The sequence below is a fragment of the Aotus nancymaae genome, unplaced genomic scaffold (genome assembly GCF_030222135.1).
Source record: "Aotus nancymaae isolate 86718 unplaced genomic scaffold, 86718_ANA_hifiasm-v0.15.2.pri h1tg000036l, whole genome shotgun sequence".
NCBI lineage: Eukaryota > Metazoa > Chordata > Mammalia > Primates > Aotidae > Aotus > Aotus nancymaae.
In genome coordinates, this window is record NW_026988450.1 from 78,096,815 (window position 1) to 78,121,306 (window position 24,492).

The following is a 24,492-nucleotide window of genomic DNA, read 5'->3' on the forward strand; positions in this document are numbered from 1 at the left end:
GTATTTACATATTGAAGAGGAGACAGAGGCTGAGTGCTGGATATAATATTTTTAATTTAAAAGGAGTCTATAAAATTCAAACAAATTTTATGCCTTATTCTGTTTTGTGTTGCTATAACAGGATATTTGAGACAGCATAACTTGAAAAGAGGTTTATTTGGCTCATGATTCAGGAGGCTGGAAAGTTCAAGAAGCATGGTACTAGCATCTGCTCAGGTTCTGGTGAGAGTCTCATCCTGTGTCACAACATGGCAGAGAAGCAGAAGGAGAAACGAGGAATTGAAAAGAGAGCCAAACATGAGAGGCAACCTCCTTTGCCCCTTTGCACCAACTGACTCTTGCAGAAACCAATCCATTACCCAGTCTTATGAGAAAGGCATTAATTCCTTCATGACAGCAGAGCTCTCATGACCAAAATGCCCCACCTCCCAACACTATCTGCTTGAGGAATTAAGATTCTAACATAAAGGCCAGGTGCAGTGGCTCACATCTGTAATCCCAACACTTTGGAAGGCCAAGACAGGAGAATCCCTTGAGGCCAGGAGTTCAAGACCAGCCTGGCCAACATGGTGAAAATCTGCCTCTATTAAAAATACAAGTAATAGCCAGTCATGGTGGTGGGCACCTGTAATCTCAGCTACTCAGGAGGCTGAGGCAGGAGAATTGTTTGAACCCAAGAGGCAGAGGTTGCAGTGAGCCACAATTGCACCATTGCACTCACTACAGTCTGGGCAACAGAGCGAGACTTGTCAAAAAAAAGAAAGAAAAGAGAAAAGAGATTCTAACATACAAACTTCTAGGAGACACACTCAAACCATAGCACTGAAAAAGAAGATCCAGAACCAAACTGCACCTCACTTCTATAGAAAGATAATAAACTCTGCTTCCTATATTCAAGGAACTTATTGTCAACTTGCTGTTGAACAAAGTACAAATCCATAAACACAGGGGAAAAAAGGAATGGAAATAACAGAAGACAAGAGATATCAAAATTTACAAGATAAAGAATAGAAAGGCCAGGCACGGTGGCTCACGCCTGTAATCCCAGCACTTTGGGAGGCCGAGGCGGGTGGATCACCTGAGGTCAAGAGGTTGTAACTAGCCTGACCAACATAGTGAAACCCCGTCTCTACTAAAAATACAAAAAAATTAGCTAGGTGTGGTGGTGCATGCCTGTAATCCCAGCTACTCGGGAGGCTGAGGCAAGAGAATCACTTGAACCCAGGAGATGGAGTTTGCAGTGAGCCAAGATCACGCTGCCATCGCACTCCAGCCTGGGCAACAAGAGCAAGACTCCACCACAAAAAAAAAAAAAAGGAGTGGACAAATGGAATAGACCCTGGCAATCAGAACCCTGACTCCCAAATAAGTAGGTGAAAAGGTCTAGAAATAAGAATCCCCAGTTCAGAAACTGGAGGCACTGGCTACCTCTAAAGAGAGGATATAAATAGAACTGAAAGTAAAAATATTGGTTAGAAATATATGTAATGAACACTTAGGGTCCCATATCTCCTTCCTGCTTCTGTAGCCATGGAATGACCCTCTTTCATCCTGGTAGACTCTGGAGAAAGTAAAACAATATGGGCTCTGGAATTGGGGACACTAGTTATAATGAAGGATGGGAATGAGGCACCAACTGGGAAAGGAGGAATAAGTGAAAGTTCTTATTCTGAGTGGGGAAACAGAGCCCTCTTCCCCTATTCACTTCATTCATCTCTGTGTACCCTGACTCCACTCCCTTCATACACACACACACACACACACACACACACACACACACACACACACACCCCACACCCCAGGCAGGAGATCAAATGGCTCATTTCCCTGGAAATAAATGACTCATTTCCCTGGAAACAATAACTAGTCTCAAGAATGTGGAGTAGGCAGCCGGGCGTGGTGGCTCACGCCCGTAATCCCAGCACTTTGGGAGGCCAGGGCGGGTGGATCACGAGGTCAAGAGATTGAGACCATCCTGGTCAACAATGGTGAAACCCCGTCTCTACTAAAAATACAAAAAATTAGCTGGGCATGGTGGCGCGTGCCTGTAATCCCAGCTACTCGGGAGGCTGAGGCAGGAGAATTGCCAGAACCCAGGAGGTGGAGGTTGCGGTGAGCCGAGATCTCGCCATTGCACTCCAGCCTGGGTAACAAGAGGGACACTCCGTCTCAGGAAAAAAAAAAAAAAAAAAGAATGAGGAGTAGGCTTATCCCATCCATTAACTGACAAAGGAAAGATCTAGAGTGAGAAGAAGCAGTCCCACCCAACAGTAAATAGTGATTTTTAAAAAACTTTTTGCAGAGCTGGGGCCTCAAGCAATCATTTCACCTTGGCCTTCCAATGTGCTGGGATAATAGATGGAAGCCACTGATTCTGGCCCAACTGTGAGTATTTCTTAGACACTGAGACATGAATATTTTAGGAGGAGGGGAAGAAGGAAAAGTGGGTGCTGAGTAGCGAGAGAAGAGTAGGAAAATAAAATCCTCATCATCAAGAGCAGAAAGTCAATAATATACCTAATTTGGAAAAATCAAAACATTGCAATATAAACTAAATTAAGAAATATGTAGGTAAATACTGGATGAAGGAAGGGAAGAAAGAGCAGTAACTGTAATCAGGACCAGGAGTAGGGAAGGCAAGAGCAGGGAAGGACTGGTGTCTTTCTCATGAGTTTTCTAATCTATTTGACTTTAAAATTACATGCATAAATTTCAACAGCCTTGTATTGCACTGAATTAAAAAATAAAATTGTATGTATATATTACTTTGATTAAAAATAACATGATTTTTAATAGTGTTATGAGTCAAAGAAATTTAACAATCTAGGCATATTTTCTATCTCCAGGGTCAAGGCGAGGGAGAAGGTCTCAAAGTGAGAGAGATGACACGAACTATACCACAAGGCATGATGATGGCCTATAAAAGCAGCAGCTGATTATCAGGGAGAAAGTGGGTGGTAAGCCGATGAGGTTGTAGGGGTTGAGGGTGGTGTTTGCTTCTCCTAAGAAAGAAGAAGAGAAAGACTATCAGTGTGCAGACTTTGCTGCTCTGCCTCCCCAGGGAGGAGGACGAGCAACATATCTCACTGTCTGGGGTACACACAGCCTACCACCCACGGCTCCCTCTGAGCACGGCCCAGCTGAATGCTGCTACTGGCAGATACAAGGGACAGTCTCATACATGGGAAGGAAGAAAAGGTGCCCAACTCAGAGGTGTCCTTAGCACTGGCCAAAATCTGGCTCTAATCCCAACTATCTTATCTTTCAAGTTCCTGCTTCTCTCAGCAACTCAACTGAAACAGTCACAGAGCCTTCCCCAGGTTACCCATAACCCCACATTAAGGTCCGAGGAGGCAACAACAGCAGAATCACAAACAAAACTGCAGACACTATGCCCTAAGAACAGAAGGCCGAGTTTTATCCACATCTCTCCCTCCTTCACCAGCCTCAAAATGCACAGTCCCCAGCCACACATATTTTGGGTTCAGACTCCACGTGGGCAGAGCCATCAGTGTCAGTTGCACACCTGAGTGTGATGGTGAGTGCTGGGAACACAACCAACTCTCAGAGTCTTTGTCCTCTCCCTTCCCAAACGCCGAGTCCCAGCTGGAGACCGTCCTGATTTAGCTGGGGCTCAGCTCTTCTGAGACGACTGAATGCCTTCACCCCGCAACACTCGCGCTCACACTCTACTGCCTAGATCTACAATGTCACTCACTGTATCTGGTCAAGGGAGTGTCTTGGTGTCAGTTACCACCTATCAGTGGCCATAAACAGAAAGAGGCTAATCCCTCCAAACTTGTGCACCTACCAGACTCTGCTTCTACAAAGACAAACCATATCCAAAGCAGCTCTCAAATGAGGAGGAGGCTTGAGAATCAGATTCACACTTAGATGTCAGAGACTCCTGCTGAGGGCACCGGGAAATAGTGGTGCTCTTCAAGATCATGGTGAACCATAAGGTGATTTTAATTTAGAGAGGGAAAGAAAGCCATTTTCAAAAACAGCCTATGTCATACGTGTTGACAATCATGAAGCAAACAAAGTCAGATTCCCAAAAGGTTAACCTCTCAGTAGTAGAGCCTGCAAGTCACGACCTGACCACTAGGAGGTGAGCGAGGCATCTCTGAACACAATCTGTGCCTCGGGGACAAGGGACCAACCTGGCTTGTGCCAAGTCCAGGAAACACTAGCCTGACACCAAGGACTTAACCCTCAAAGCAAGTCAGGAAGGAAAACAATATGCGGAGCTGTTCAATAATTTCCAGTAGCCTCTGCTGTGTAACTTCAGAGGAAAGTAGTCTTATTAGCCTTATTTTTAATTTCTGTTTGTCCTTACAAAGCTTTCTCCCGCAAAACATGGAAATGAGACCTTCTTTCCCTAGCTGATGCAAGGAATGAAGATACATGTCTAGCAATGCAACTGACACCAATTCATCTTCACCTTATCTACTTCAACAGGATCTTTAAATTTCAGCTGTTGGGAAAATATAATTAAAAACAAAATCTTCTTCCAACCCAGAAAACCAGTATCCATAGGTACAAGAAAAAAAAAACACCTTTTTTTTTAACTGAATAAGCATTAAACCACAAGCAATCCACTAAGAGGCTGCAAAGACAAGGAGAAAATTGTAGCTTCATATATACAAGCAGATATCACCAATTACATACATGTTTTCAAGATAAACAATAACCAGTCCCCAAGTATGAGGAGCTGACACCACCATCTGTCAGACAGACACAGCACAGCACAGACTCACCTGGTAATTGGTATGACCACCTGTTAGCAAATTGCCTTTTTCCAGAGAAACAATAAACTTCTAATATCTTTATGACAGGAGGTAATTTTGCAATGTGAAGATACACACCCTTCCCAACTCGCCCAGTTAGGTTTCCACAGAAAATAGACGATAGGGTTGTTTGCATTTGAAAGACAGGTTCTCTGGTTCTTGAGAAAGACATTCCTGAATCCTCAAGCTGCTAAACAATTTAACAAGTTTTCAAAAGGATTTATATACTATTTTTTTCTGAGACAGGATCTCACTTTGTCACCCAGGCTGGATTACAGTGGTGCAATCACGGCTCATTGCAGTCACTAACTCTCAGGCAAAAGTGATCCTCCCACCTCAGACTCCCAAATAGCCAGAACGGCAGGTACATGCCAGCACACCTAGTTAATTTTTGTTTTATTTGTAGAGACAGTGTTTCACCATGTTGCCCAGACTGGTTTTGAAGTCCTGTGCACAAGCAATTCACCTGCCTCAGCTTCCCAAAGTGCTATGATTACAGGCGTGAGCCACCATGTCTTATCCATATATTTCAGAGAAGAGAAAGTACTTACAAGTTTTTTTAATTAAATGCTTAAGAAAAAGGAGGCCAGGGAGGTCTCTTCCCTTATGTTCAACTGGGAGAATTAGCCTTATTTTTAATTTCTATTTGTCCTTACACAGCCTTCTCTCACAAAAAAATGGAAACGAGACCTTCTCTCCCTAGCTGATGCAAGGAACGGAGATACATGCCCAGCAATGTAACTGACTCCAGTTCATCTTCACCGTATCCAGTTCAGCAGGATCTTTCCCCTTACCTGACAACACACTCAGGTCTCTGCCATAAACCCTTTTCTCCAAGTGCCCCTCCACCTCCGTTAGTTGTCACCTCCTCCCACCCACTGTCCCTCACAGCCAACATACTTCAAGAGTCATTTACACACACTGGGTTGTCACTTCCTCCCCTGGCATTTCCATACACCTCAACCACTGCCAGCCACCCTCTGGCCAATTTACTCATAAGCCACTAACAAACACGGCTTCATCACTCCATGCTAGGAACTCTCTTCTCCTTGGATACCATGACACCACGGTCTGGGAGGTCTCTTTGTATCTGATTGTATTCTCTTTCAAAGGTGCTTTTCCCTCCTGAACACTTAACTTTCAGTCTTATGCTACCCTAAGACCTCAGTACATTTCTCTCCATGAATTTGAAATCACCCAAGAAGATGGCAGGCTTAAGAGTGGAGGAGTGAAGGAGGCCCTACGACAGTAAGACCAAGGGCAGGCAACAGGAGGACAAGCCTGTATGACAAGGCAGGGAGGAAGCCCGTCTTCTTTACCTTATAAAGGCAGTTCTCCAATGCTAGAGGGCAGAACCATCACCAGAAGGGCTTATTTTAAATGCAGGTTCTGGTGGGGCATGGTGGCTGTGATCCATGCCCCACCAGAACCTGCATTTAAAATAATCCCAACAATTTGGGAGGCCAAGGTGGGCAGATCACTTGAGGTTCAAAGTTCAGGACCAGCCTGGCAAACATGGTGAAACCCCAATTCTACTAAAAAAAAAAAAAAATACAAAAATAAGCCTGAAGTGGTGGCTCATGCCTGCAATCCCAGCTACTTGAGAGGCTGAGGCAGAGGGATCACTTGAACCTGGGAGGCAGAGGTTGCAGTGAGGCGAGATCACGCCACTGCACTCCAGCCTGGGCAGCGGAGTGAGATTCCATCTCAAATAACATAAAATAATAAATGCAAGTTTCAAGGCCTTCTTTCAGAGAGCCTGATTCAGAAGATACAGTGAGCTCGGAGATCAATGTAGCAATCATTTCAGATGATTCTAAGGGGTGGGGAGCCAGACAACATTGAGAAGAGCTGCCACACCTGGACTGGCAGAGGAAGCCAGGAAGGCTGCAGTACAGACCCATGAAAGACCAAGAAGCAATGACCTCTGTTTCCCTTGGCTTTTCTAACCAGGCGGCTTCTTCTTCCAACCAGTCTTCTCATCTCAGATGACAATAAACACAAAACCTTTCAAGTATGGGAGTTTCAGAGCTGGGCCTTGCTGAGCCTGACCCTCTTTGGGTGCTGATATGGTTTGGATGCTGGTCCCCTCTAAATCTCATGTTGAAATGTGATTCCAAATGTTGGAGGCTGGAGCAGGTGGGAGGTAATTGGATCATGGGGGTGGATCTCTCACAGACGGTTGAGTTCCATCCCTTCGTGACAAGGGAGTTCTCGCTGAGTTCGATCATACAAAATCTGGTTGTTTAAAAGACTGTGGGGCCGCTCCGTTCTGTTAATCTCTCTTTCTCTTGCTCCTGCTCTTGCCGTGTGGCATACCGGCTTCCCTTCACCTTCCGTATGATTGGAAACTTCCCGAGGCCTTCACCAGAAGCAAATGCTGGCACCACACATCCTGTACAACCTGCAGAACCATGAGTCAATTAAACCTCTTTGTAAAAAATAAACTACCCAGTCTCAAGCATTTCTTCATAGCAATGCAAGAATAGCCTAGGCCGGGCGTGGTGACTCACGCCTGTAATCCCAGCAGTTTGGGAGGCTGAGGCAGGTGGATCACGAGGTGAGGTGTTGAAGACCAGCCTGGCCAACATAGTGAAACCCCATCTACTAAAAATACAAAACATTAGCCGGGCGTGGTGGCGGGCACCTGTAATCCCAGATACTTGGGGGGCTGAGGCAGGAGAATTGCTTGAACCTGGGAGGTGGAGGATGCAGTAAGCCGAGATCGCACCACTGCACTCCAGCCTGGATGACAGTTTGAGATTCCATCTCAAAAAATATAAAAATTGCCTATACAGGCCTCAATACCATTTCAGAAGTCATCAGAGAGCCGCTCCCATCAGAGACCCAGAGGCCTAGGAGGAAATAATGGTTTTGTAGGCCAGGCCCAGGGCCCCAGTGCCCTGCACAGCCTCAGAACACGGCTTCCCTCATCCTTGCCACGCCAGCTCCTTCCTTGGCTCAAAGGGACCCAGGTGCAGCTTGGGCCACCACTCCTGAGGGCACAAGCCTTAAGCCTTGGTGGCTTCCACATGGTGATAAGTCTGCAGATGCTCAGAATGCAAGTGTGAAGAAGGCTTGACAGCTTCCACCTAGATTTCAGAGGATGTATGGAAAAACCTGGGTGCCCAGGTTAGATGCCACCTCTCCACAGCCCTTCCAATATTGTGATCTTCCTCCTCACGTCACACCTGTCTCCAAGGTCAGGATACTCACTGGGATAACTCACCAGTGAGGTGGACTGAGCCTGAGGCCTGGAAAGTAAGCAGCCGTTGATCATGGAGGGCGTCCTTGGAGTGGGGTGGATGATTCCAGCCTCCAGTCTCAGAGACCCAGCCTCTGGGATGTTTTATTCAGCATCCCGGAGACCCTCCCAAGAGCAGAGCGGGGAGGGATTCCCTCCTCGAGAGTCTTCAGTTCCTTGAGAGTGCTAGCCTGCCTCGCCTGAGGGAGAAAAAAGTGACTCAGAGCCTGAGAGCAGGGTCAGAGGTGTGACAGTCACCTTTCACTCAGATAACTTTGCCATCCCCAACACGTGCATCCCATGTCACTGCCCTCTTCCCAGGAGCCAGTCTTTCCCTCCCGCATCCCACCTCCCCTATCTCTAATGTCCCACCACCCAAGCAGATGAGACGGAAAGACTGACTAAGGCCTTGGGTTGAACGCCACCTGCGAAGTGGAGGAGGACACTTCCGCTTCCTCCTGCCGGCCAGGAGATCATGTCTCATTCACATTTTCTGTTCTCACCTGTTTTGAAAATGTTCTGGGGTGGTTTTTGTTTGCTTTTTAAATCACAATAATTAGCTCTGGATGTCTTGCATTTATCTTTTCTCTTTCCACCCAGGAAAAAACAACAGAATAGTACATTCCAGAAGTTTTCCGTGTCTCTCTGATGGGGCACAGAACTGCCCAGGGAGAGCTCTGCTTTCAAGGGAAGATTGGGGTCACGCCCTAGGAAGCACGCACTTCTCACCTCCCCTGTTCTACAAGTTGAAGCTTTTTAGTGTCATCTTTCAGAATTGACTCACTCCTCTTCCTAGCACCTCTACACCCGTCAGTTAAGAGTGACAGGAAAGTTTGCCAAGCTGAGAAACACGAATTCATCCTCTCTCCTTTGCCATCCATGTCCTTGCCTTTTGGTAACCTCTGCTACTGAAAAACAGAAGTGCATTTAACACCCCTTGCATATCCCTGTGTCCCCTTTCTCCCTTAAGGCGGTTATCTTTCGTAACCAAATAATCCTCAATTACAAAAAAATAATACAACCTCATCTCCTATTGAATATCTGAATATGAGATCTAGGAAGTCTCACTGTCACCTTTGAAAAAGTAGAGAGGAGAGGAAGAGAATTCACATTTATGAAGTATCTACCAGGTACTAAATTACATGCTGGACACTTTCACACAGCAAGACATTCAATCCTCCATCCAGTTAAGAGATAGAATCCCCATCCTGCAAATGAGGATGCCTGGACTCACAGGGGTGAATACCTTTCCAAAGGTCATGAAACTGCTAAGAGTCAGAGCTGAGATTCAAACTAATGTTTATCTTATCCCAAAGTCACTACTGTGCTGTACTGTCTCTCCAGGGAGAAGGGACTGGGGGAGAGAAAGACACAGAGAGAGAAACCGATTCAGCACCAGGGATAGGGGACCGTCACTCATGGCCAACACATGGTGGCTCACGCCTGTAATCCCAGCACTTTGGGAGGTCAACATGGGCAGATCACCTGAGGTCAGGAGTTCAAGACCTGCCTGGGCAACATGGTGAAACTCCATCTCTACAAAAACACAACAATTAGCTGGGTGTGGTGGCAGGCGCCTGTAATCCCAGCTACTCAGGAGGCTGAGGCAGGAGAATCACTTGAACCTGGAGGTAGAGATTGTAGCAAGCTGAGATTGTACCACTGCACTCCAGCCTAGGCTACAGAATGAGACTCTCAAAAAAAAAAAAAAAAAAAAAAAAAAGTCTTGGCATCATTTGTGTCGCTTTGGCCTATCCAAACACTTTCCCATCCATTATCTCATTGCGTCCCCCTGCCACACCTATGAAATAGGTATCATGCCCTTGGCCAGACCTCAAGGTGTACAGAGGCCAAGGGACTGATTGGGATCACACAGCATTTAGAGACAGAGCTGGCACTTCTATCTGAGGCCAGAACTGTTTCCAGTAAACCATGGTCTTGAGTGGGATCCTAGACCTTACATGGAGAACACAAGAAGAAAACGTCAGGAGTTCACAGGAGTTGCGTTATCTATTTTTAGAAGGTAATTCAAGATAACCTAGCCTACTTCTTTGCTTCTCTGAAGCTCAGAGAAGTGAGGTAGCTGCAATGCCTTCCATGTCACCAGAGAGGTTGGTGACTGAGCTGGACAAGGAAGCCTGTCCCAGGCTCCCACAGCAGAGTCAGACGGCAGTGATCCAAGGAGTGCATACTGAGACCTTTCCTCCCACCGTCCAACCCACTGTTGGACAGGAATAACTTTCCAAAGGTCATGAAGCTGGGAACAGAACTGGGGTTCAAACTAAGGTTTCTCGGACTCTGGCTCCGCTGCTCTTGAAGAGTAGTAGACTGGAAACCTCGGGTGTCGCCCCGGCAACACTTGAGGAGGAGAGGTAGAGGCCAGGCCCAGATGGAGCCACGGCTCAGTGGCCAAGGGAGGAAGTGGTCAGTGGTCAAGGAACACTGGCCACCGGGTCAAGGCAGAACATCCTCTTATGAATCTTCCTCGGGTCCCCGAGACACCACACAAGAGAAGCCCCAGCCCTACGCACACCTTTATTCCTAAACAGAAAGGCAGCGCTGCCTGCTCCTCCGTCTCTCTATGTAGAGCTCCCACTGAGGCTGTCACGGAGCCCAACCTCCATGAACATGCATGTTATGAACATCCAAGCTACAGAGAGGACAGATTTATCGGACAGATTTGGTATCGCAAAATACTAGACTGGGTGGCTTACACGATGGAAATTTCTCTCACACGGTTCTGGAAGCTGCAAGTCCGAGATCAAGGTGCCAGCACGGTCAGGTTCTGGTGGGGGCTCTTGTCATAGCTTGTAGAAGGCCACCTTCTCACTGTGTAGTCACCCCATGACTACATCCAACTCCAATCACCTCCCAAAGACCTCATTTCCAAATACTGTCACACTGCAGTGAGGGACTCAGCCTGAATTTGGAGGAGACACACACATTCAGACCACAACAAAGGAGAACCAAGCACGAGCCCTGTGCTGTTTGTTGTGGGGCTGGTGGCTTGAAACCCAGACCTTTTGTTTGTTTTTGAGACCAGAGTCTCGCTCTGTCACCCAGGCTGGAGTGCAGTAGTGCGATCTTGGCTCACTGCAACTTCCACCTCCCAGGTTCAAGCGATTCTCTTGCCTCAGTATCCCGACTAGCAGGGATTACAGGTGTCTGCCACCACGCCCGGCTAATTTTTGTATTATTTGTAGAGATGGGGTTTCACCATGTCTGCCAGGCTGGTTTCAAACTCCTGACCTATGATCCACCCTCCTCAGCCTCCCAAAGTGCTGGGATTACAGGCGTGTGCTACAGCACCCAGCTTTTTTTAATTTTTTTAATTTTTTTATTTTATTTTATTTTTTTGAGCCTGAGTCTTCCGCTTTTGTCCAGGCTCAAGTGCAGTGATGGAATCTCGACTCACTGCAGCCTCCGTCTCCGCCTCCGCCTCCTTGGTTGAAGCGATTCTCCTGCCTCAGCCTTCCAAGTAGCTGAGAACAGGCACCTGCCACCACGCTCGACTAATTTTTGTATTTTTTAGTAGAGATGGGGTTTCACCATGTTGACCAGGCTGGTCTCACACTCCTAACCTCAAGTGATCCGCCCACCTCGGCCTTCCAAAGTGCTGGAATTACAGGCGGCAGCCACCGCACCTGGCCTCACCCCAGAACCTGGAGAACAAACGCAAGGCGCAGGCATGGCGTGAGAACCGGCAGTCATCGAGACATGACCCATCCTACTGAAACCCGGGACTGCAGGTCACCCTCGTCAGCCGCATTAGCAGTGGCTACAGTGCAAACGGCCACCCTGGAGCTGTCCCTGCCAGATGCCTGTGACCCCCACCAGTGCTCTGCCAGCTCACCAGCGGCCCCGCCCGGCGACTGGGTTATTTCTTCCCGCTCTAATAACTCGAACTACAGAAGGAGAAGGCTCAGGCGGAAACTGTTTCTCAATGTAAAACCGCAGGGCGGCAGCAGAGAGCAGCAATCAACATGCACTGTTTTCTCAGCGATTTTGAAGCTGGTTTTTATTGGCGGTGGCTTTTTGTTCATTTGTTTTTAAGTATAGTGCAGAGGTTAAGACGCCAGACTTCATAGCTAGACTGCCCTGGGTGCAAGCCCTTGGCGCTGTCACTTACCAGTGGTGTGTCAGAGGCAACTAACTGAACCTGTGCTTCTAATTCCTAATTGTTAAAATCAGGGTAATAGTCAACCTCATGGCCTTGTTGAAATCAGCTAATCCTGATTGTTAAAATGGGGATGATAACAGTCAACCTCATCGCGTTGTTGTAATAAGCTAAGACCTGGGAAGCACCTGGCTGGCACTTTGTACTCAGAAAGCGGAAGCTTGTGTTCGTATACACAACTGTTCCGGGATGGCCTCCAGGGACCTGTACACTCAGGTACCCCAAGCCTCCCCCATCCAAACAGACCTGGTCCGAGAGTCCCTGGGAGGAGCTAAGATCCACCCCCCCAGGTGCAGTCACTTTGGCTCAGCCGGCGCCTAAGGATCTAGTGACAGGAAAAGCACTTCTTCATGCAGAAGGTGCCTTGGCCTGAGGGGTCACACTGAGGGACTCTGGGTCAATTAAGGCACTCGGAGCTGGGGGGCAGGGTTTGGAGAGAACGGAGTCCCCCCACTCTCAGGCTGACCCCAAGCCACCTCCGTCCTGGTTCTCAAAGTGCAGCAGCACCAGTCACACATGCGGGGAGGAGGGGTGGTGGCGGTTGGGGACGGGGGAGGGTTTGTTAGACCTGCACCTTCTGGGGCCCCACCCTGGACCTGCTCAGAAACTCTGGGGGCAAGCTCTCCCGGAGATTCTGATGCAGCTAACGTTTGACAGCCACTGCAGTAAATAGACGGAGACTCCTGGTTTTTGGATGGAAAATGGTCAGGTGTCCTCATATGGCTCATAATTTTTAGCAACAAAAATATTAGGATGCACGAGGCACAGTGCTTCATGCCTGTCATCTCAACACTTTGGGAGGCCGAGGCAGGCAGATTGCTTGAGCTCAGGAGTTCAAGACTGGCCTGGGCAACATGATAAAACCTGTTGTATTAGTCCGTTTTCATACTGTTACAAAGAACTGCCCAAGACTGGGTAATTCATAAAGGAAGGAGGTTTAATTGACCCACAGTTCAGCATGGCTGGGGAGGTCTCAGGAAACTTACAATCATAGTGGGAGGCGAAGGAGAAGCGAGGCACCTTCTTCACGAGGCTGCAGGACGGAAATGTGCAGAGAGAAGGTGGGGAAGAGCCCCTTATAAAACCGTCAGCCCTCGTGGCAACTCACTATCATGACAACAACCTGGGGGAAGCTGCCCCCAAGATTCAATTACCTCCACCTGGTCTCTCCCTTGTCACATGGGGATTATGGGAATTACAATTCAAGATGAGATTTGGGTGACGACGCAAAGCCTAACCATATTTCCCATCTCCATAAAAAATTTAAAAATTAGCCATGCATGGTGGTCCCACTACTCAAGAGGATTTTAAATTTTTTTTAATTTAAAAATTAGCTGAGTGCACCTGTGGTCCCAGCTACTCGAGAGGCTGAGGTGCAAGGAGCACTTGAGGTCAGCAGGTCAAGGCTGCAGTGAGCCGTGATTACTCCACTGCACTCCAGTCTGGGTACAGAGTGAGTCTCTCTCTGTCTCTCCCCTCTCCCTCTCCACTCTACCTCTATCCTAAAATCAGGGTAATAGTCAACCTCATTACGTCGTTGAAATCTCTCTGTCTCCTCTCTCAGTCTCTCTCTCTCCTCTCCTCTCTCCCTCCCTCCTTCTCTCCCTCTTTCCTTCTCTCATATATATATATATATATATATATATGGGAGAGAGGGAGAGAGATCAGGATCCTTGATACACAAAGGGCAAGAGGCAGGTGGGGAAAGGGAGAGCAGGCACCAAAATAGTAGAATACTTGGATCTTCCAAAAATTCCTGGTGAGTTCAGGACAGAAAATTTCAAATCTTCAAACCTAGAAGAAAATTGGGGCACTCATTGCTGGAACACACAAAAGCACGACAATTGACGACAATTATTATACAAGGCAAGAAGTGTTTCCTATGAGATTCAGATGGTCACAGCCCCTTCAGCCTGGCACAACCAGTGAAGATACAAGCCTTTTCTGTTCTCATGCTACTTGATATTTCAATACCTTTTGTTTCTCTTTGTTCTTCAGGGGTAAGCAGGATAATGCAATTAGAATAGCACGTGGTTTAGATCTGTGTTGTCCAATTCAATGGCAATTATCCCACATGGCTATTAATCACCAGCAATGTAACTATCCCAAATTCAGATGTGCTGTAAGACTAAAAGACATACCAGATTTTAAAGGTTTAGCGTGAGAACGAATAATGTAAAAGACATTTATATTGATGATGTGGTGAAATGATTTTTATACGTTGGATTAAATAAAATATTATGTATTATATTAATTTTGTTTTTACTTCTTAAAAGTAGCTACTAGAAAATTTTAATTACATGTGTGGCTTATATTATATTTCTATTGAGTAGAACTGATTTAGAGCAAAGAAAAACAAAAAAAGCATCCACACGCTAGTACTGCTGTGTGTCCTTCGTCTCTCAACCTCTCTGTTCCTCTGTAAAATTGAGATAACCAGGGAGCCGCGGTGGCTCCGGCCAGTTGTCCTGGCGCTTGAGAAGGCGAGGCTATGCGTTCAAGGCCAAGCTGGCCAATATGAGAACCTCTCATTCATTAAAAAAAAAAAAAATTGAGATAACCTTCATAATATTTTACTCATCTACTTCAGTAACAGAATTGTCATGACATTTGAATGTGATTCTGGATGGGAAAATAATTGTGAAGTGTAACGAATGATTATTTGAGTAATATCAGTCAGTGACAGGCTATGTGTTTATTTCCATTCCTCCCTTCCACCCACCAGTTGATGACATTATTCAGGAACATGCTCTCCTTGCCTCATTCATCTCAAAAGAAACGACAAGGCACATGAAGATACCCCAGGCCTTGCAGCGAGACTCAGGAGAAGGCATTCTGCAGCTACCCCCAAATACCCTCCTTCTCTGATTCATGGACTTTTAGGCGCAGCCTCCCCAGCCTCCGTGTTCTCTGCCCTGCTCCCTCCTTCCCCTGAGACAATGAGAAGAGTCCATTTTTTACCTAAATTGGGTGGGAAGGGAATGAGAAAATCAGGAAATACAGAGGATTTTTTTTAAAAGACGCTATCTCAGTGTTTTTTTTTCTTTTTAGAAAAATCTGTATAAAGATACTGCACTGGGTTGAATAGTGTCACCCCCACAAAAATGTGTCTATCAGGGATCTCAGAATGTGGCCTTTTTTGGAAATAGGGTCTTTGCAGATATGATTAAAGTAAAATGAGTTCTGACAAATAATTTCTCCTTAACCGAACTGTAGTCAGGCTTCCCTTAATCATCTTCCCAACTAGGCTGACTTTTGGACTTCTGTATCTGGCCTGCATTACCCAAGTTTTATGAAGAATCCTGCTAAGTCAGTTTAGCCAGAAGCCCCACCCCCAATATCCGGGCACCCTCAATGTCTGACCAAACTCCTCATTGCCCACCACCCGCCAGGTGATGTCTGATCACTTTGGCCTGCCCTCAGCAAGAATCCTGTTGGGTCCATGTATTAGTCTGTTTTCACATTGCCAACAAAGACATACCTGAGACTGGGAAGAAAAAGAAGCACAATTGGACTTACAGTTCCACATGACTGGGGAGACCTCAGATTCATGGCAGGAGGTAAAAAGCACTTCTTATGTGGTGGCAGCAAGAGAAAATGAGGAAGATGCAAAAGCAGAAACCCCTGATAAAACAATCAGATCTCATGAGACTTACTACCATGAGAAGAGGATGAGGGAAACCGCCCTCGGGATTCAAATGATCTCCCGCCAGGTCCCTCCCACAATCCGTGGGAATTGTCGGAGTACAGTTCACAGTGAGATTCAGGTGGGGACACAGAGCCAGACCGCGTCATTCTGCCCCTGGCTCCAGCAAATCTCATGTCCTCAGATTTCAAAACCAATCCCGCCTTCCCAGCAGTCCACCAGAGTCTTAACTCATTTCAGCGTTAACCCAAAAGTCCACAAAGTCTCATCTGAGACAAGGCAAGTCCCTTCCGCCTATGAGCCTGTAAAATCAAAAACAAGCTAGTTACTTCCTAGATACAATGGCGGCACAAGAATTGGGTAAATACAGCCATTCCAAATGGGAGAAATTGGCCAAAACAGATGTTTCAGGGCCCATGCAAGTCTGAAATCCAGCAGGGAAGTCAAATTTTAAAGCTCCAAATGATCTTCTTTGACTCCAGGTCTCACACCAGGTCAGCTGATGCAAGAGGTGGGTTCCCATGGCCTTGAGCCGCTCTGTTTCTATGGCTTTGCAGGGTACAGCCTCCCTCCTGGCTGCTTTCATGGGCAGGTATTAAGTGTCTGCGGCTTTTCCAGGTGCAGTGCCAGCTGTTGGTGGATCTAACATTCTGGGGTTTGCAGGACGGTGACCCTCTTCTCACAACTCCACTAGGCAGTGCCCAAGTAGCAACTCTGTGTGAGGGCTCTGACCCCGCATTTCCCTTCCACACTGACATAGCAGAGATGGTCTCAATCTCTTGACCTTGTGATCCACCCGCATTGGCCTCCCAAAGTGCTGGGATTACAGGCATGAGCCACCGCCCGCCAGAGAAAAAGTATTTTTAAGAAGCAAATCAGATCTTCAGATCTCCCTTACTCGATAGCTGGAGCCTGCCCCTCCCTCACTTAAGCAGAAGACAGAATCACTAGGCTGAGTATCACCTGGCACAACTATGAACAATGATATCAAACTGAAAATAAAGGAATAAGCCGGGCACAGTGGCTCAGGCCTGTAATCCAGCACTTTGGGAGGTCAAGGTGGGAGGATTGCTCAGGAGTTTGAGACCAGCCTGGCCAACATAATGAAACTCCCACCTCTACTAAAAATAATACAAAAATTAGCCGGGTGCTGTGGTGTGCTCCTGTAGTCCCAGCTAGCTACTCAAGAGGCTGAGGTGGGAGAATCACTTGCAACCAGGAGGCAGAGGTTGCAATGAGCTGAGATCATGCCATTGCACTCCAGCCTGGGCAACGGGAGTAAAACTCTGCCTCAAAAAAAGAAATGAAAAGAAATGTGATCATTTAAGACTACTTCCATTCAGCGCAGCTTCTACTGGGTTCCCAAAAGGCAGGCAGCCAGGATTTTGCCTTCCAGGCAGAAGACTGGAAGATTCTTCCCTGGGACTCAGCCTAAGAAAAAGACCAGCTGATACATATATCTGGTTTCCCTGAGAAAACAGCAGGGCAGATGATTTGAAACCCTGAGCAGAGGTTTCAGCCTTAGATGCAAACAGAAATCCGCTGTGGAGCTTTAAAAAAACTACTGATGTGGATGGGTGCAGTGGCACATGCCTGTAATTCCAGCACTTTGGGAGTCCGAGGAGAGTGGATCAGGAGGTCAGGAGATCGAGACCAGCCTGAGTAACATGGTGAAACCGTCTCTACTGAAACTACAAAAAATTAGTCAGGGTGGTGGTGGGCACCTGTAGTCCCAGCTACTCGGGAGGCTGAGGCAGGAGAAACGCTTGAACTTGGGAGGTGGAGGTTGCGCAAGGTCAGGAGATCAAGACCAGCCTGGCTAACACAGTGAAAACCTGTCTCTACTGAAAATACAAAAAATTAGTCAGGCGTGGTGGTGGGCACCTGTACTCCCAGCTATTTGGGAGGCTGAGGCAGGAGAATCGCTTGAAGTAGCTGTCTGGGTTATCAGATCCGTAAAACATAAGATACGGGGGTGCTACTATCTGTGGTTTCCGGCATCCACTGGGGCCTCGGAACATGGCCAGCTGTGCTGACTCCAGGGGGCTGCTTCCCAGAGCTTCCGTGCAGGCCAGGATGCAGCTGGCCCTCCAGTGGCCACAGGTGGTCAGGGGCCTCAGCCTGGACTGGCTCACACATTCTCTTTTATTGCTTTGAGGATTGCTTCCCAGACATTGGACGCATCTGTCCAGAACTGGGGGCTGGAACTGTTGTGCGAGGGTCCCACCTTGGATCAGGATGCTTCCTTGAGAATGGTAGAGGCTGGTTCCAGAAGAGCCTGGCTCAGTGCATTGCTCTGCCACTGACAGCTGTGTGGCTCTGGGCAAGTTGCCCTGTCTCTGAGCTCCTATCTCTTGTAAAATTACCCCGTTAAGTGAGGATGTTAATCACCTCCTGCACAGGCTTGTAGTGAAGATTAAAGGTGATCATACATAGAGTGCCTGGCGGTCAGCTATTACCCCGTGATCATTATTGTTAACACTTTTGTTCATTCCAGTTGTGATAAGTGTTACAAGGGAGGCCCTGGGAAGCTGGTAACAGGAAGACAGGCATCCTCAGAGCTGATCAAGCTCTAGGACTCCCCCTTTTCAAGCATATGGACAGTCCAGCATTGCTTTCTCAGGCAGGTGTGGGGAATTAAGAGGGGTGCTCAGAAAGAGAAGAAAACAGCATATGTAAAGGCATCAAGGTCCTCTCAGGGTTGGGCATCAGTGAGGCAGGAAAGGCTCGCTTTGTACCCCTTCACAGGTTAAACAGATACAACAAAGGGGATTCACCACGTGCTTTACAGATACAGAGCAGTTACTAACTTTCAGCTCTGAAAACCCGACAACTGAAGTGTTGTCCGCTTCAGAAGGTACCATGGCTGAGGAAAGCTAACTCCATAGCACGTCCTGCTATTAGTTAGAATAAACTAACCCTCCACTGACTAAAGCCTGTCTTTTAAGTATTCACACTACTACTGCTTTTGCAGACAGTATGTGAGACCTGGAATCAGTGTTAGAGATCATCTGTCTCAATTCTCTCATTTTACTGATGAGGAAAATAGAGTTCCAAAGTAGAGATACGGCTTGGGTCGCCTGACCCTTGACCCACAGATCTTCCCATTGCATCTTCTATAATTAAATCTTACTCAGAAGTTTGAAATATACTTCGAAAAGTAAGAACTTCAAAACTGCAGTTAACTGCAATCTCAGATGGAACCAGAATGACATTTCAACTCAAAAGACCTCGATTTGACTACAAATGTCATTAATCCTTATGACAAGTCTAAAATACTTGCAGCAATCTTAAAATGGTCCAGAATGTTTCTTAGTACAAATCTTTAAGGTGAGAAGCCAGCCAGTAGAAAAGTTCCACTTACGTGTGTTGAGGTCTGTGGAAATGGGGCAGTGGTGAGTTAATTATGGACACGTTTCGTGGAAGAGATGAGGCAATGGATTTCTCTAAATTGTGAAAAAAAGGCTGGGGTGTAGGATGAGTAGAGACACACTAACCAGGTGCGTTTTAGAGACAAGACTGGGGTTCAAAGGATTTACCTATACCAGGGCAGACTCATAAATCCCTCCAGTAGGCAGTAATTAGTCCCGGCTGATATGGTTTGGCTGTCCCCACCCAAATCTCATCTTGAATTTCCACGTGTTGTTGGAAGGACCCAGTGGGAAGTAATTGAATCATGGGGGCAGGGCTTTCTCATGCTGTTCTCATGACAGTCTCATGAGATCTGATGGTTATTATAAGGGGAGTTTTCCTGCAAAAGCTCTCTTGTCTGCCACCAAGTGAGACATGCCTTTCACCTTCTGCCATGATTGTGTGGCCTCCCCAGCCACATGGAACTAAGTCACTTAAACCTCTCTTTTGTAAGGTGCCATCTTGCGTATGTCTTCATCAGCAGTGTGAAAATAGACTAATACGCTGGCTGAGTCTATGCCTACCCCCAAAATCCTTCACTCCAAGGACAGACATAAGAACTAGAGACAGAGTTAGCAGAGACGATGCCTGCTTGCGCTCTTTGGCTATCTGAATGGCAAGTACTAGCGCTAAGGCTGAGTCAGCTTTTGGCTGCAGAGCTGACTCCTTTGATCACACTGCAGCCCTCCGCTTCAATCACACTAGGTTCTCAGATAAACCTACTCTTGGAACTAGTGGAGGGAGAGGGAAATTCTTTCTGGAAAGGGCCAGATAGTAAATATATTTTCACTTTTGAGGGCCATATGTCTTTGTCACAATTCTGCTGCTGTTGTGCAAAAGTCTCGAAAAATAATGTGTCAACAAATGAGGCTAGGTTCCAATAAAATTTTATTTATGAACACTAAAATTTGAATTTCATATGCTTTTCTCATGCCACAAAATATTATTCTTTTGATTTTATTCAACCTTTTTAAAAACCATTTTTAACTTACAAGCTGTACAAAAACAGATGGTGGGTGAATTGACCCACAGACTGGTTTGCTAGCCCCTGGGCTAAAGAGATTTGTCCACTTATTCTTCAACATGCAGAGTGTGAACTGTGTAACTGCACAGGCCACAGCAATATTACTGCATCCATTCCAGCTGCATCATTACTTTTGATTTGTATTCATTCAGTCCACCGAAGCATTCACTTGGCACGTCTCCAAATCTGGGTACTGTGCAAGATCCTTCCTTGGGACACTGAAGGAAAAAATCAGACACGGCCCTTCTCTCAAGTTCACAGACTCTCTCTCCAGCATCCAGATACTACGGCTCTCATAGAATCAGAAAACACAGCCACAAGCGCAGTAAGATCAGAGATGTTTTACGAGATACATGTATCAGATTCTTAAGGCTGCTGTACCAAAATACCACAAACTGCATGGCTTAAAACAACACATTTATTCCCTCACAATCCTGGAGGTCAGAAGTCTGAAAACAAGATACTGGTAAGGTTGGTTCCTTCTCGAGACTCTGAGGGAGAATGTGACATGCTTCTTTCCTAGCTTCTCGTGGCTTCCTCCAATTCTTAGGGTTCTTTGGCTCACAGATGCATTGCTCTAATCTCTGCCTCCATCTTCACGTGGCCTTCAGCTGTGTGTGTCTATTTCCCCTTCTTTTCTCTTATAAGAGCTTGTCATTGGATTTAGGGCCCACCCTAGTACAGGCTGATCTCATTTCCAGATTCTCGATTTCATCTGCAAAAACTCTTTTTCCAAATAAGGTCACATGTGCAGGTTCCCAGTCAATGTATCTCCTGGGGGCCTCTATTCAACTCCTTACACTATTCTTAGAAAATGCCTAGAGGGATATGGCAATGTCATCCAGAAGACTTCATGAAGGAGGTAACAGAAGCTAACCCTTCAAAGATGAAAGCTGGTGTTCATTAGATGGTCACAAGGTGGGGAAGGGAATGTCAGATTCAGGGACCAGCCAGACCACAGTTAAGGAAGTGACATCGCATGGAACGATTTGTGAACAGCAAGCAGTCGGGCCTGGCTGGAGAACGGGGTGTGAAGTGGGGGAGCAGTGAGCAGGAGGGCCAGAGGTCAGCAGGAATGGGATCTTGAGAAGCTGCGTGTGTCATGATCTGGCTCTATTAATCTAGAAGGGTTTGACGGAAGCCTCTGTGATTCTCTTCCATGATGAACCACTTTAATTGTCTTATTCCTCAGATAATCCTAAATATTTAAAATACTGGCGTGGTTGAACAGGACAACCTTTAAGCAGTTTCTTCCAACCATGGGATTTAGATTTCATGACTTAGGTTTTACGATCTTAAACTAAAAAACATGTTAGTTTTCTACCACTACTGAGATCATGTCCTCCGGTTTTCTCCTGGAAAGTCCCTCTTACAATCATTCTCTTCCCAGGATTAAAGGGCTATTCTGCCTTCATGTTGCTACCCGCTCTCCTGGAAACTGAGAATCAAGCAAGGATGTGGTTTTCCTTCCATTACTATATCCATACAAGAGGAAATCAAGAATAAAAGTCCAGTTAATGAAAAGATTACTGGTCCTAATATACTTAGCAAAATTTTAAAAGCAATTAAAATTATATACATAGACAATGATCAAAATTCTACTGAAAAGACCCGGCTCTCCCCTAAAAGAAGAAAAAAATCATGTAATGTATATATGCATTCCATAAAAACATACATGGGGAAAACTTTAGAAGCCTAAAAACAAAACATCAGTAAACCAAGCCACACTTAGAAAAATGAAAGCTGATTTTTATTTTATCATCAACAGCCATTCTTTAGACATGAACATGCATACGTAATATTCTACGCACACATCACAGTTTTTAACGTTAGTTAATAAAGGTTAAACACACAACATACATCCTTACAAAAAAAGTCAAAATGCAAACTTAAAACTTTAAACAAAAGTATTACTAATTTAAAAAAATTTGTGTTGGGTACCATTTGTACAACACAGTTAATTTAAACATTTTCATTTTGGTTGCACATGAAAAAGGCGGCAGTAGAAAATAAAGTCATTGAGGGTTTTTAAATAGCAGAATAGGCAGTCTCGCCATGCAGGAGAAGCAATATTAAATATTAGTTTCAAAAAAAATCCACATTTAAAAATATTTAGTTCAAGTCACAGAATTTTTCTCAGTAGAGATCCCAATGCAATGCATAATTAGCTGCCTTAGATGGCCTGTTTGAAAGGATGATATCCCTTCAGAGTGTAACTTTACTGATTTTGGCACAGAAAAGAAGTCTTAAGAACAAGAACATGATTAAAAAAGAGGGAAGAGGAACAGAGGAAAGAAATAAAAGCAAGAATAAATGAGATAGTAATTGCAATCACTAAAAAACTGTGCATTCTCAGTCATTGCAGAATACTGTCTTCTGCCTACAGCAGGTGCTTACTCCAGAACTGTTATTGCAGCATGGATTTAATTTGCTTGGAGGTAGTCTCATCATTCAAATGTTTTGTTGTGTACCTAAAAAGGGAAAAGAAAAGGAGACCAATTTTAGGAAATTTAAAAAAGAATCAGCATCGCGTTCTCTCATTGTGACAGGATGAGGAACTGGTCTCAGCAAAACTCACACAATTATGACTTCTCATTGTAGCTCTGACCCTGTTCAGGTTCTGCACAGCCTGTCATCCTCACCACCTTTCTAACTGAATAGCCAGTAGCTATTTAACTTAGTTACAGCAACTTTGCTGAAATGACTGATTAAGCGCTCAAGTAAACAATTAGCTTTAACTTCTTACTCAGAAGAAAATGCTGTTCTATCCCAGAGGCTGGCAAATTACAGCCTATAGGTCATCCAATCCACCAATTTTTGTGTGGGCTGTACACTATGTTTTTTTTTTTTTTTTTTACATTCGGATGACTAGCAGGCAAAGGAAGACAAAAAAAGAAAAAGTAACATTTCATGTATTATTGTGAAAATTATATGAAATTCAAATTTCAGTGCTTACATATAAAAGTGTTATTGAAACACGACATGTTGATTCATTCATGTACCATCTATGCTTACACTTCTTGCTATGGTGGCAGAGGTGAGGAGCTATGACGGAAACCACATGGCCCACAAAGCCTTTAATATCTGCTTACTCTCTGGCCCTTTACAGAAAAGTGCTCCAACCCCTGTTCTATTCTGTATTTAAGACACCGCAATTACTACAGCTATCCTATCTCTAAAATGTCTCAATTCTCCAAGTGACCTATTTCTAGGCATGTCTTTTGCTACATGCATGCAAATCCAACACAAGAATCCAAAAAAGGAATCACTAAGAGTGATTATTATAAGATTCAAGACAGTATTCCCTTAAATAGTAAAAATCCACTAGGCAAGCCTACTATGTCTCAGGCACTCTTCTAGAAGCTTACAACCAGCAGACGGAGAAAGATAACGATACACTAATATTAGTGATGGGATAAAGCCTAGCAGCAAAGGAGGGAAGTATAACAAAAAGAGGCTACATACAGGGACAGGGAAAGACCATCTCACATGAACATCCTGAGATCATACATAGTAAGAAGTCTGGAGAGTATTTTAAATGCAATGAAAACCAGTGAAGCATATTAAGCAGGAGACGGGTGTGATGCCACTTAAGTTTTATCATTCTGGCTGGTGAGGGTGAGCTGTGGGCAACAGAAGGAGCGACAGGGAGGCATTAAATAAGGGGCTGTTACTGAGCACCAAGTGTGAGATGATCAGATGTCAAGGCTTGGACCAGATTACAGCAGCAGTGAAGACAGGTGTTCAATGTGTGAATGTGGACTATATTTTGGACATAAGCCAGATAGACTGATTAATTTGGTTCATAAGAATTCCACGTATAATCTTAAGGACTAGATCTTTTTTCTAGAGACAGGGTCTGGCTATATTACCCAGGCTGGACTTCAATTCCTGGGCTCAAGTAATCCTCCTGCCTTGGGCCCCCAAGTAGCTGGGATCACAGTGTGTGCCACCCACCATGCCCAGCTAGGACTACATCATTTTCAGGAGGTACACACAGATCATTTTTCTGTATTTAAGAAATTTAAACCCAATTCCTATTAGGTTCACTTTAAATCAATTTAAAACCTGAAGAATGCTTATAAAGTACCCGATAGGCTGTCTACAATGTTACTGAGAAGTCACCCCCAAACTGTTCTCATGTTTTTGAACAGATATCAGAATGTCTGGCACATAACTGGTGCTCAATAAATATTTGTG

General features: G+C 45.5%; 1 protein-coding gene across 24 annotated transcripts in view; it reads right to left on the reverse strand.

Moving 5' to 3' along the window:
* Positions 1–22,020: 22,020 nt before the first annotated feature.
* The window catches only part of CYRIB (CYFIP related Rac1 interactor B), a 172,348-nt gene continuing 169,876 nt past the window's right edge, over positions 22,021–24,492 (reverse strand). For all 24 annotated transcript variants that reach the window (XM_064384598.1, XM_064384585.1, XM_064384594.1 and 21 more), the window contains one exon: positions 22,021–22,763. In XM_064384598.1, the coding sequence (XP_064240668.1) occupies positions 22,700–22,763 (64 nt within the window). In that variant the 3' untranslated portion in view covers positions 22,021–22,699. The remainder of the gene's footprint in view (positions 22,764–24,492) is intronic.